The 14889-nt window shown below is 39.0% G+C and overlaps 1 protein-coding gene across 1 annotated transcript; it reads right to left on the bottom strand.

Moving 5' to 3' along the window:
- LOC109836450 lies at nt 2244-4431 on the bottom strand. Its single transcript, XM_020404346.1, has 2 exons — nt 4156-4431; nt 2244-2670 (listed from the first exon to the last, which is right to left on the bottom strand). The coding sequence occupies exons 1-2, from the start codon at nt 4359-4361 to the stop codon at nt 2244-2246; spliced, it is 633 nt and encodes a 210-aa protein (XP_020259935.1). The 5' UTR covers nt 4362-4431.

Below are 14889 nucleotides of genomic sequence, written 5' to 3'. Positions count from 1 at the left end.
GGCCGAGCCACCCCAGGGTGGCTCGGCCAAGGCCGAGCCACCCCTGGGTGGCTCGGCTATGGCCGAGCCACCTAGGGGTGGCTAGGCTCAGAACTGTGCAAACGCACAGTTCTGAGAGCCTATAAATAGGCCTGGTACTCGTTCATTTGGAGGACTTCTTCTGAAACTTTGGAGAGAGCCGAAACTCTGGTGGCTCGGCCAAGGCCGAGCCACCCCTGGGTGGCTCGGCTATGGCCGAGCCACCTAGGGGTGGCTAGGCTCAGAACTGTGCAAACGCACAGTTCTGAGAGCCTATAAATAGGCCTGGTACTCGTTCATTTGGAGGACTTCTTCTGAAACTTTGGAGAGAGCCGAAACTCTGCCGGATTGTCACCTCAACTCGGAGATCTGAAGGCTTGAAGACTTGGAGACCCGGATTTGATTCTTAGCGAGCACCCGCACCGAAAAAGGCAGGAGTTCGAGAGAGTCTAATCCTCAGATCTACGTCGTTACACTCCGGATCTAAGCTTGGTTCTTAGATCCCGAGATTCGAGCGGTCGTTTCCTTGGTGAAACGATCCCTCCCGGCTATTATCTCCTTGGTGGGATAATACCCGTAATACGTCGTAGATCTGCTTGGATCCAGATCACGCGGTGGTCCACGGTAAGCAACCCCGGCGCAGGCAAACAACCCACAGAAGCAAGAGACCGGATAACAGGATCTTGATTTGTTCGACATAAAAGAGAGAAGTTGTAATTTTGATTTCTTTGTTTTATTTTGATTTTCATTGTAAGCCGGATCTTATAAAAAGACTGGATCTCTTTGTAACGCATAAAGTTGTTAACTGAGTGCAATGGAATCGATAATGAAGAAAACACCAACTTTCCCCGCGAACACCCCAATGTGTAAATAACTGAAAAAAAGAGAAAAGGGACTTACTGCTCATTATGGTGGTGGAGGAGGTGGATAGCCATGAAGTAGTGACCATTGGTGCATATGTTGCTTCTGGTCATTCATTATTCCAAGTGTATTGCCAAAATTGTCCAAGCGGGTGTCCATGATGAGAACAGATCTGGAAGTTTCAGATGTTGAATGAAAGAATTTGGTCTATGAATGTTGGCGTTGCTCTGGGCGTAACGACAAGGGCGGTGTCTTAGCGCTAGAGGCACGCCTGGCGATTTGGTGGTGTTGGATGTGATGAATGAGAGAGAGGCGGAAGTGTTGAGTGGTGGCGATTTGGTGGTGTTGGATGTGATGAATGAGAGAGAGGCGGAAGTGTTGAGTGGTGGAATCAAAGTTGAAGAGGGAAGTGGTTTTGGGAAAGTTGTTAGTCGGCGATTTTGATGGTGAAGGATGAAAGAGGACGGTGGTTTAGGGTGGTGAAGGGAAGGGATGCGGCTGTTTGCTCGAAGAGGTGGGGTGGTCAGTCGGTGGTGGTTTGTAGGGGGGGGGTTGATGGGTTAGGTCAAAGAAGGTAGAAGGAGGGGGGTCTAGAACGAAAAAGAAGGGGGGGGTGGGGCAAAATGAGTCTGGAATTTTTTTTTTCTTTGGCCTTCCCAGGGTGTGGTAGACTCTGGAAATGAGATGAAGACTGTCCCGACTGCTACACGGCTGTGTTGGTGGACACGGCCTAGCCGTGTAAACTGTGTATTCAATATTTTTTTTCTTCTGCCTCTTTAGCCTTGAACTCTCTATTACCTATTTTCTCTTTGTCATTCACCTACACACCAGTTCACGGCAACCTGATTACATGCCATGAAAACTAATAATTAAAACACTAAAAAAAATGAAAATGAAAGAAAAACTTGGGTTGCCTCCCAAGAAGTGCTTGTTTATGGTCATGAGCTCGACCCCTTCAATGCTCACAATGATGATGAATCGGGAAGGGTAAAAGTACCCAACTTCTCGATCAGAGTTCCTGTGAAATAATGCTTTAATCGCTGTCCATTGACCTTGAAAGATCCCGTGGCTTCACTCCATACTTCGACAGCCCCAAATGGGTATATATTGCACACTTGGAATGGTCCAGACCACCTCGAACAAAGTTTTCCCGGAAAAAGCTTGAGTCGGGAATTAAGTAGAAGTATCAAGTCTCCTTCTGTAAACTCTTTACGGAGGATATGTTGATCATGCCACTTCATTGTTCTTTCTTTGTAAATCTTGGCATTCTCATACGCATCCAATCTCAATTCATCAAGTTCATCTGGTTGAAGCTTTCTCTGTTCCCCTGCTTCTTTCAAATCTAAATGAATGCTCTTGATAGCCTAATGTGCCTTATGTTCCTCTTCAACTAGTGGAGATGGACTGGTTCTAGACTTCTTCTGCTGCTTTTTGACACGACTGTGTCTACGAACACACCATGGCCGTGTGGAATCATTATTCAGCATCTTCCCAGGTGCAGTTTTCTCTTCACAAACCTGTTCTGGGCTGTTTCTGCTGCTTTTTGACACAGCTGTGTTTACAGACACAACCTGGTCATTCAGCCCCCTTGTAATTTCGACCACTATATCAGGTTCTTTGATGTAGGTGGTTTTGGTGTAGGTTGGCTTTTCATCAAGCATTGTAACATAGGAAGTTATTTCCTGATCATCATCATCTGGTACCCCATTCTTTACTAAACATTTCTCAAGTGGATCACTTGAGATATCTCTGGTAAAATCTTCTCTAACCACCATGTCAATCGTGTCAATCCTGCAACAAGTATCATCAATTAGTGGAAACTTCATAGCAGAAAACAAATCAAAATTCACCTTTTCATCCCCTATATTGAGAGAGAGCTTTCCATTCTTCACATCAATTATCGCTCCAGCGGTAGCAAGGAAAGGTCTTCCCAATATAATGGGGATTTGAGAATCCTCCTCCATTTCAAGAATAACAAAATCAACTGGAATAAAGAATTTACCAACCTGGATGGGTACATCCTCTAATATACCTACCGGACGTTTAACCGATCGATCCGCCAATTGGAGGGAGATAGTAGTAGGCTTCAAGTCTCCCATCTGTAACTTGTTACATATAGACAATGGCATAAGACTAACACTAGCACCGAGATCACATAGAGCATGATTAATTGACATATCACCAATTGTGCAAGGGATTGAAAATGAGCCAAGATCTTTAAGCTTACGTAGTAGCTTATTTTGTATGATGTCACTACACTCTTGGGTCAAGGCTACAGTCTCATATTCCTCTAATCGCCTCTTATTTGATAGAATCTCCTTTAAGAATTTGGCATAGGATGGCATTTGGGAAATGGCTTCAACAAATGGGATGTTAATATGCAATTTTTTAATATTTCTATGAATTTCCCAAACTGTTTTTCCAACTTAGCTTTAACTTGCCTTTGAGGGAAGGGTAGTGGAGGCTTATAAGGTGCAGGTGCTACATATCTCTCAACATTCTCCCCTTTCTCACCAATATGCTCTTTCTCACTTGTCACCAACTTCTCACTCTCATTACCCACATCCCTATGGTCATTCCTCATCATTGGTCCTTCTAACTCTTTTCCACTCCTAAGTGTGATGGCATTGATAGATCCCTTTGGGTTAGTTTCAGGTTGCCCAGGAAACATCCCGGAAGGTCTGGAAGAAGAGCTAGATTGTTGGGTCACTTGAGTGATCTGATTCTCTAACATTTTATTATGGGTGGCTAAAGAGTCAACCTTAGAAGTTAGGTTCTTGATGGCATCGCTCATGATTCTATTCTGACTTCTAAATTCTTCATTTTGTTTATTCTGGGATGACACAAAATTCTCCATCAAGCTCTCTAAGTTAGACTTTTGGGGACTGGGGTAAGGGAGTCTAGGGGCCTGGAAACCTGGAGGTCGAAAATTTGAGTGAGGAATCGGGTTCAGGGGTGGATTTTTATAGGGTAAATTAGGATGATTTCTCCACCCCGGGTTGTATGTATTGGAAAAAGGGTCCCCTTTCTGATTAAAATTATTCATATAATTAACATGTTCAGATAATGGTGCATCAGGGGAAGGGGAGTTTCCAATCTGACATTCCACAGCAGAATGTCCAATGATACCACATATTTCACAGTTAGTAGAGTTAGATGCTACTGAATTCATGCTCATCTTGTCAAATTTTTGAAATAAAGCATCTACTCTAGAAGCAATGTGGTCTAATGCATCTACATCATACCTCCCGCTCTTTTGGGGTAAAGAGCGCTCACCTGACCACTGGAAATGATTCTGTGCCATATCCTCTATGAGTTGTTTTGCATCTCGTACACTTTTGTTCATCAATGCACCACCCGCTGCAGCATCCACGGTCATCCTTGTGTTGTAGAGAAGACCGTTGTAGAAAGTGTGAATTATGAGCCAATCCTCTAACCCGTGATGTGGACACATCCTTAGAAGATCCTTGTACCTCTCCCATGCATCATACAATGACTCCCCTTCTTTTTGAGTGAAGGTTGTTATCTGATTTCTTAATTGGGCTGTTTTGCTCGGAGGGAAGTACTTAGCAAGGAACGCTTTTGAGAGTTGGTCCCATGTAGTGATGGAGCCTGATGGAAGTGATTGCAGCCAAGCCCTTGCATTGTCTCTTAGTGAGAAGGGAAACAACCTTAGCTTGGTTGCATCATCCGACACTCCATTCATCTTCAATGTGTCACAATACTCCAGAAAGATTAAGATGTGGAGGTTTGGGTCTTCGGTTGGAGTGCCTCCAAATTGGTTTTGCTGAACCATGGAGAGGAGTGAAGGCTTGAGTTCAAAATTGTTGGCAGCAACATTAGGCTTCAAGATGCTAGATTAAGAGCTATGGGTGGTTGGTGATGCAAACTCCTTCAAGGATCGGTCTTGATTGCCTTTGTTTTCTTGGTCTCCCATGGTGTTTTTGCTTTTCAAATTATCCTTTGTTTCTCGTGCCTTCTTCCTAATATGACGCAAGGTCCTTTCAATCTCGGGATCACACTCGATTGGTTCTCCAAGTCGTAAGGATCTGGGCATACAAGGGTGCCTGCACTAAAAAAAAGAATAAGTCAAACGAAAAGAGAGGAAAAATAAAAACAAAATAAATGAAAGAAAATGTCTAGTCTAGTCAAACAATGAAAAAGTCAATATTAACAATGCCGAAGTCCCCGGCAACGGCGCCAAAAACTTGTTCACTCAAATCTGCAAGTGCACAGATATCATTATAGCGATGCAAGGTCGTATCCTCAGGGACTTCGTTGTTAATTACTGATTTTCACTATTTTGTGACTATCTAAACCAATCGTGTTAAAAAGTATGATTTTTGACTATCAATAACGAACACGCTAGCTAGTATCAACGACGAATTCACTCAATTAAAAGGATCTAGGATTGAACTTCGGTTTCAACTCTAGTTCGAATCAATATATTAATCAATTGTTATCGAATCTCTCAATGCATTAAGAACGACTAACCTATGATAACTATTAGTCTCTTTCGACGACTAAAAGTCGTGCTTAATTCAGCCTAACAACCTATTTTCATAGTGTTAAACCAAATTAAACCCATTAAGGTTCTTGTTAATCCCTCATGTTCTCAAGAATAATTAACCTACTTTCGTGATCAATTAATTCTTGTTCAATTACTATTTTCCGGCGTCAATCTAACCTTTCAGTTCAAATCAACATCCTAAAAGAATTAAATTAGTGACCAATTGAATTAACCCTAGGCAATTAGATCTAGCAGTTGAATAATACAAATCGAACGATCAAAAACAATAACAATCAGTTCATTAATTCATAACCACAGCCGAACCTTGTTCAATCCCAGATAAGACAATTACTCACACATAATTGAAATAGAAAACATGATAACAATATATAAGATCATAATCATAAACTAGAAATTGAAATAGATCAGAAAGATAAACCGTAGTGTCAAAGTTGCACACAATTCTCCACAAACAGCAGGTTCCAAAGCAAAAGAAAAACCTAATCTAAGAGTTTTTGTAGAGAGAAGAAGAGAAGAAGAAGAAAGAAAAATCAAGATCTCCAGCCTCTGGGTTCTCTCTGATGCTTCAGGGCGTCTCTTTTTAATTCTTTTACAAAAACGTGTTGAAAGATAACTTCAAATAATGCTCCAGATCGCATGATAACTGACTGCTGTCATCCAACACGGCTGTGCAGATCGACATGACCAGGCCGTGTTTAATTCTGTTTCGCTCTGCTTTCTGGGCTTTATCTTCTGTAATCAACACGCCTGTGTTGTTGAACACTGGGTGACCGTGTAGCCACTTTCCTTGCATTCCTTGACTCCTTCTTGACTCCGAATCCGCGCTAAGCTCCAGTAATTCCTACACAATATATAAATAGAGCAGTAAACAAGAACTAGGGAGCTTAACAGGGCAAAAGTGTAAGGAAATACATCAAATAACAACAAATCCATAGGTGAAACATAGTCAAATTATAGATAATATTCATGTTTATCACTTGAACATCCAATATGGTGATAGATTCGAGCAAAGGGAACCTTCTACTGAGGATAAAGTGGTCCAAATTAATATGGGTGACGAGGCAAACGCAAAACCTATATTTATCATTGACAGTCTCCTACCAGAAGAAAAAGAGGAGTTAATTTCACTCATTAGGGAATACATTTGATGTCTTTGCCTGGAACTATGAAGATATGCCAGGACTTAACCCAAATGTGGCGATGCATCACCTCAACATCAAACCGGATGTCAAACTTGTCAAGCAATAACAAAGACAGTTTTGTCCGCAGATTATGGAGCCGATTGAAGCTGAAGTCAAAAAGCTAATTGACTCAGGCTTCATCAGAGAGGAGCAACATCCAGATTGGATGACAAATATTATTCCAGTCCTTAAAAAGAACGAAAAAAATCAGAATCTGCATTTACTTCAGAGATCTGAATACCGCCTGCCCAAAAGATGGTTTCTCTCTTCCTATCATGGATGTTATTATCGACAACACGTGTGGATTTGAGAGGATGTCTTTTATAGATAGGTTCTCAGGGTACAACCAAATAAAGATGTATTTAATAATTGAATCCCTATCTAACCAACTATTCATAAAAGCTCTTCCATAATATGAGATTAATTATTTGCAAATAATATCTTACATTCAATTTCTCCAATATCATTTAGTTTAGGTAACTCTTTCGAGCATGACAATTCACCTATTTGCTCATGCCTAAATTGTAATTTTCATGAATATAAATAAAAATTATTTTAAAATATCTAAATATTTTATTTTTATAAGAAAATAAAATTTGTAAAATATATTGTATAACTACCTGTCAGCAAAAATTTAATAACTTTATGGGAATGCATAATAAATTTACTTATCATAATGAACATACTAGATTCTATCTAGATATCCATCATTTTCCTAAATAAAATTTAGCAACATAATATTTCAGTTATGTAGCACTTGCTAAACAAGCTTAACCATCGCATCAAAGCATACTAAATTGTCAAATTAAAATAACAATGTCGTCAAGTCAAAGAGACCATGTAACAATATGAATTATTAATCTCCTAGGTGACTTGTCCTAGAGAATTCAAATATGGTCTAGTACTATACACATCACAATGTGTGTTTATAACATGCACCCGGGGAATCCCCATTCCCAGTGGTTGAGACCCACCACCACATCTCATATGTTGTTGTTATGCATAATAATCTGTTATAATAAAGTTATCATGTACTAGTTATAAGTTAAGCATGAGTTTAAGAAATCTCTAAGTTAGATCACATCTCCAAGCAAGTGACACATCACAATGCATGATCAGACAAAAACATTTCTAAGGATATATAACAATTATATAAATAGGACCCAAATTATATATGAAACAATTAAATCTATTAACATTACAAAAATATTACATAATTTTTATTGGATGTTCAATGACATATTATTACTAATCCAACATAATGCTCATATGCTTGTGAAATGTATAATGCTTATGCTTGCAAGGTGTTTGACAATATACCACAAAGAGACCAAACCCTGAGACACACAGATGGATTGCAACAAATCCGTGATGAGACAAAGCATAAACCAATATCAATGCATTACTCAAGACCAGAGAAGAGAAGTTGTGAGCACCGCTTTAGAGAAATTGCATAAGTACAAAGAGGAGAAGGAATTCATTATAAGTAGTGATCCTTGTTACTACTCTAGTTATTAATATTTTGTTAAAGCTAGCTCATTTTGTATATGAAGATAGATGGCTCCCCAAAGCATATAGCCGAGTAAGACTCAAATTATCGAGATTTACGAACAATTATGCTGCTCACAAAGTTTGCAAACTAATGTCAGTATCTTTCTTCAGTTGGATGTTGTTAGATCTAAACCAAAACTTGAGATCTAAAACCATATAGCCATGATTAATTCGAAGAGATTAACAATAATCATAAAAGAGCGGAAGCTTATACCTGAATCCATAGATGAAAACTTGATTTGGGTTTTGGATCTTCTAACCTTAGGGTTTCTCTAAATCCGAATTTCTCTAGCTAGATGGGGGTGTAGAGAATTAGAGAATGTAACCCTAGGTTAGGGACCATAACCCCTTATTTATAGATGTTATACTTTTGTAATTTAGCCCATCAATAAATCACAATTACAACCTGGTATCTGCACATATAACCCCATGACTTATTTAAATACCAAATTAACCCAACTTAATTGATCACTTTAGTGGGTTATCCTGAAAGATAGCAATACACATTGATTAATCATATGTGCCCACAAATAGATTTATTAGATTAAATCCAACAATCTCCCACTTGGGCACCATATGATTCCTTAAATTGTGTATAACCTTATGAGCTCAAAATTGCTATCACTGAAAAGGTATTTCCGAACAATCTCGTCCATTGACTATATCAATATAGGATCAAAGCGGCCTTCGTCACATTTATCGTGACTCGACCCATCAATGGTCACATATACCAATACAATCAAACGACATAGATCAATCATGGATGTGCAGCATGAAAATTACATGCAATGTGATCAGTACATGTCTATTTTCAACTGGTCCTCCTTAGTGAGGTCAAAACCAAACATAATGTAACAGAGTGTCTTAACTGAATACTTTATTCTGATCAGACAATACAACCAAACATAAAGCACCACAATTACAAACTCCCACTAAAACATAATATCCTCAAATAATACCACACCCATATGAGCAGTATGCTCATGAAAGACCTTACGTGGCAGTCCCTTAGTAAGAGGATCAGCTATCATGGAGTTTGTCCCAATGTGCTCTATAGATATTTGTCCATTCTGTACCATTTCTTTCACAACCAGGAACTTAATGTCAATATGTTTTGACTTAGTTAAGCTCCTGTTGTTATTGGAATACATTACTGCAGATTTATTGTCACAATATAATCTTAGTGGTCTTTCAATATTTTCCAAAATACGTAGTCCCGTGACAAAATTTCGCAGCCATATTCCCTGATTGGATGCCTCATAGCAAGCTACAAATTCTGCTGCCATAGTGGAGGAAGCTACTAGTGTTTGTTTGACACTTTTCCATGATATAGCTCCTCCTGCTAACATATAAATGTAGCCTGATGTAGACTTCCTGCTATCTTGGCATCCAGCAAAATCAGAGTCCGAATACCCAATGACCTCTAATTTCTCTGATTTTCTGTATGTGAGCATGTAATCTTTTGTTTTCTGAAGATACCTCATAACCCTTTTGACTGCTATCCAATGATCCATACCAGGGTTGCTTAAGTATCTGCCTAACATCCCAACAATGTACGCAATATCCGGACGCGTACATACCTGAGCATACATTAGACTTCCTACAGCCGAAGCATAAGGAATCTTCTGCATTTCCTGAATTTCAAGGTTACCTTTAGGGCACTGATTGAGACTAAACTTGTCTCCTTTAGCAACAGGGGTGTCACCTGGTCTGCAATCTTGCATGCCAAACCTTTTAAGTACCTTATCGATATAGCTCTTTTGTGATAATCCAAGAATACCCCGAGAGCGATCTCGATGTATCTGGATCCCTAATATAAAAGAGGCGTCCCCAAGATCTTTCATCTCAAAATTCTTTGATAGAAATCTCTTGGTTTCGTGCAACATGCCTATATCATTAGTGGCAAGCAAGATGTCATCGACATACAGAACCAGAAAAATATACTTACTCCCACTGAACTTGTGATATACACAGTCATCAACAATGTTCATCTCAAAACCGAACGAGATAACTATTTGTTGAAACTTATGATACCATTGACGAGGAGCTTGCTTGAGTCCATAGATGGATTTCCTTAATTTGCAAACCATATTCTTTGGGTCTCCTGACACAAAGTTTTCTGGTTGCACCATATAAATCATCTCATCAATGTCTCCATTGAGAAATGCAGTCTTAACATCCATCTGATGTAACTCAAGATCATAATGAGCAACAAGTGCCATGATTATTCTGAAAGAGTCTTTCGATGAAACTGGAGAGAAAGTCTCTGTATAATCAATGCCTTCCTTTTGAGTATAGCCTTTAGCCACAAGACGTGCCTTATACCTCTCCACATTACCATTTGCATCCCGCTTGGTTTTAAAAATCCATTTACAACCAATTGGTTTTGCACCTTCTGGTAATGAGACAAGTTCCCAAACCTTATTGTATTGCATAGACTTGTACTCTTTATTCATGGCATCAATCCATTGTTGAGAGTTAGAACTTTTCATGGCCTGAGAGAAGTTGATTGGATCATCTTCTAACATTCCACTACTTTCCTCATGTTCTTGGAGAAATACAATATAATCATCTGAAATAGCATTTCTCCTTTCTCTAGTGGATCTCCTTAATGGCACTGGTTCTTGAGGTTGTTGAGTTTGTTCTTCTGGAATAGGGAGTTGTTCAACATTGTCATCTTGAGGTTCCGGATTTATTTCTTGAGCAACAACAGGTATAGGAACCTGAATATTATCAGAAGTAACTATCTTGAGGTTCCGGATTTATTTCTTGAGCAACAACAGGTATAGGAACCTGAATATTATCAGAAGTAACTATATGGATTGGATCTGATTCCAATTCCTCCTCAAAAGCAATGTCTCTAACCTTATTTCTCCCCCCAAACTCAACATCCTCAAAGAATGTTGCTGTTCCCGTCTCAAAAATATTCCTTATAGTGGGATCATAAAACTTATAGCCCCTAGAGCGTTCAGAGTATCCAATAAAGTAGCTGCTAACTGTTTTGGAGTCCAATTTCTTTTCATTTGGCCTATAAGGCCTTGCCTCAGCTGGACATCCCCAAATATGTAAATGCTTTAAACTGGGCTTTCGACCAGTCCAAAGCTCATAAGGTGTTTTAGCAACTGCTTTACTTGGTACTCTATTCAGAATGTAAGCTGCTGTCTTAAGTGCTTCTCCCCAGAGTGACTCTGGTAAAGAAGAATGAGCAATCATACTTCTTACCATATCCTTAAGAGTCCTATTTCGTCTTTCAGCTACACCATTCATGCTAGGTGAACCCGGCATGGTGTACTGTGGGACAATACCGCATTCCTCTAGGTATCTAGCAAATGGTCCTGGACGTTGTTCACCTGAACCATCATATCTGCCGTAGTACTCACCACCACGATCAGATCTAACGGTTTTAATTCTTTTGTTGAGTTGATTCTCAACTTCAGCTTTTTAGGCTTTGAACATGTTTAGAGACTCAGATTTTTCATGAAAAAGATATAGGTGCCCATAACGTGAGTAATCGTCTATGAATGATATAAAATATTATTGACCATTCCAGGATTCCGTAGGGAATGGCCCACAAATATCCGTATGTATCAATTCTAAGACATCCGAAGATCTGTTGGCACCTAATCTCTTCACTTTGGTCTGTTTTCCCTTAATACATTCAACACATACGTTGAAGTCCGAAAAATCAAGGGAATCTAAAATACCATCAGACACAAGATGCTCAACTCTACCTTTTGAGATATGACCCAAGCGCTTATGCCATAATATTACCGAATTTTCCTTATTTAATTTACGCTTAGTACCACACGATTCCGCATGAAAAGTTTCATTATAAGAAGTAATTGTATCAAGCAAATATAGGCTGTCATAAGTACTCAAATAACCGGTTCCCACAACATTTGAATTAAAAGATAAACTGAATTGATTATTTCCAAATGAACAAGAATAACCTGATTTGTCCAATACAGAAACAGAAACCAAATTCCGTCTAAAAGACGGTACTACAAAAGTATCTTTTAAATCCAAATAATAACCAGTTCCTAACAACAACCTAAAGTGCCCAATTGCTTCCACATCTACCGATTGTCCGTCGCCCACAAAGATGTGTCTTTCAACATCACTTGGCTTTCGGTAGCTCAGGCAACCCTGCATAGAAACACTTATGTGAGTAGTAGCACCAGAGTCTAACCACCAAGTGTTTCTAGGTACTGAAGCTAAATTAACCTCAGAACAGACCAAAGCAAGGAACGTACCCTTATTATTACGCCAGGCGTGATATTTTGTACAATCCTTCTTTACATGTCCAGGCTTATTACAGAAGAAACAACCCTGATTATCCTTATGTTGTTTCTTCTCAACTGGACCCTTAGCAGCTTCCTTATCATTCTTTCTTTTCTTGCCCTTATCCTTAGAGGAATAGACCAAATGAGTACTTTCTGTCTTATTTTGCTTCAACCTGTCTTCTTCTTGCACACAGTATGAAATGAGCTCATTTAGAGTCTATTTCTTCTTTTGACAGTTATAACTGACCTTAATTGATTAAACTGTGCAGGAAGAGACAACAAAACCAGATGCACTAATAACTCATCACAAAGATCGACTTTAAGTGCCTTAAGTTTTGAAGCAATATGAGACATTTCCATAATGTACTCCCTGATATTTCCCTTGCCCTTATACTTCATCGAAATCAAGCGAGCTAAAAGCGTGCTTGTTTCTACCTTATCGTTTTTCGCAAAACGCTTCTCAATTTCGGCAAGGAAATCTTTAGCCTTAGTAATCCCTACGGATTCTATGCCCCTGAAGGCTTCCGGAACGCCACGCTTAATGATCATAAGACTCATGCGATTTGAACGCTCCCACTTCTCATGCTCCTTCTTTGCATCAGGAGTGCTATCCGCATTGAGAGGTTGGGGTTGTTCAGTTCTTAATGCATAGTCAAGATCCATGCAGCCAAGAACAATTAGTATAAACCTTAAAATTTGTCCCATTTAGCATGGGAATTGAGTTGATGTTAGCAGAAATTATTACAGCAGATGCATTAGCTGAAATAAAACAAAAATGCTCACATCAATAACCATAATCAATAAAATTCAAATAATGACAATCCCCATCCAAGATATCGGGCACAACATTAATATCAAGTCTTTGGACAGTAATATTAACTTGTAAGTAATACCTTGTTGCAATGATCAAACATTGATAATAACTCAAGTCAAATAATGAAACTATCTTTGGATCGATTCATTATTCATATGTAAATCTTATAATTGTCACACGCTTATCATCGTAGATGTGTATACAGTCTGAATAAATATTAACCTTTCTTTGGGCCGATTAAATATTTACACGAAAGCATACACACAAACATCTCACATTCCTCATGAACAATCTACACAAGAGAGGTTACTTTGGCAACTTCTTGTTTCAATTAATCAATTGGAGTGAGAGACAACCTTAATACCTTAGTGTCATAATATTTGAATTAAATAATTGATTAAAACCAAATTAGATTTAAATTAATAATTTAAATCAACTGAATTTCCAAAAACTTAATTGGGGTCTCACAGCTTAATTAGGGCCCATAACTTAATTGAATAAATTAAGTATACCAAAGTGGACCCATGAAAAAGCTGAGGCTTAACCATAGTGAACACGAAGTTCGCTTGACTTCGAACGCAAGGTTCGACTGTATTGAGTACGAGACTCACTTAAGCACGAACGCGAGGTTCGTCTGAGAACGAACGCGAGGTTCGTTTGAAAAATGAACGCGAGGTTCAACTTGAGAATGAACGCGAGGTTCGTTAAAAAAAAATGAACACAATGTTCAACTTAAGTACGAACGCGAGTTTCGACTGAAGTATGAACGCGAGGTTCGACTGAAGCACGAACGCGAGGTTCGACTGAAGCACGAACGCGAGGTTCGACTGAAGCACGAACGTGAGGTTCGACTGAAGCACGAACACGAGGTTCGACTTAGAACTGAACGCGAGGTTCACCTTAGAACTGAGCACGAGGCTCACATTAGAACGAACGCGAAGTTCGTTAAGCGCGAGGCTTACTTGAGAACGAACGCGAAGTTCGTTTGAACGCAAAGTTCGTTTGAACGCGAAGTTCGGTTAAAATTGAACGAACGCGAGGTTCGTTTGAAGCTTACCGCTTCGCCAAAATTTGAGGTAACCATCTCCTTAATGTTCGCCACGTTTTCACGCACGAACCCTTAGGATTTCAAACTGAAACCGCCGCCATTAAATCAAAAAACAGATCTAGAATCAAAAAATGAGTTTTCTTGATCCAGACCCAAAAAAAAAAACCGCCAAAAAATCCAAAAAATTCCAAAAAGTTACTGTTCACCAACGATTTTTTAGTTACTGTTCATTCGAACAAAAAACTTCACTGTTCACCAAAAAAATTTCGTTACTGTTCACCCGGGAAAAGTCACGGTTCACCCGGGAAAAAATTTTGTTACTGTTCATCCGGACAAAAAATTTACTGTTCATCCGAAAAACAAAACTGAATCTTTAACCAGAGATTTAAGATAAAAAAACCCAATAAAACATAAATCCCTAAGAATTAATCAAGGTGGCTCTGATACCACTTGTTAGATCTAAACCAAAACTTGAGATCTAAAACCATATAGCCATGATTAATTCGAAGAGATTAACAAATCGAAGAGATTAACAATAATCATAAAAGAGCGGAAGCTTATACCTGAATCCATAGATGAAAACTTGATTAGGGTTTTGGATC

The sequence above is a fragment of the Asparagus officinalis genome, chromosome 1, assembly GCF_001876935.1.
Source record: "Asparagus officinalis chromosome 1, Aspof.V1, whole genome shotgun sequence".
Classification (NCBI taxonomy): Eukaryota; Viridiplantae; Streptophyta; class Magnoliopsida; order Asparagales; family Asparagaceae; genus Asparagus; species Asparagus officinalis.
Note: the sequence above shows the minus strand (reverse complement) of the source record. Positions and strands in the feature narration are given on the sequence as shown.

Excerpts from the sequence above, each read along its gene's own strand:
- LOC109836450 (XM_020404346.1), bottom strand. The coding sequence starts at position 4,361 with ATGGGAGAGGTACAAGGATCTTCTAAGGATGTGTCCACATCACGGGTT. Across the intron at positions 2,671-4,155 it reads GAATCATTTCCAGTGGTCAG|GATTGACACGATTGACATGG; the intron begins GTGAGCGCTCTT and ends TACTTGTTGCAG.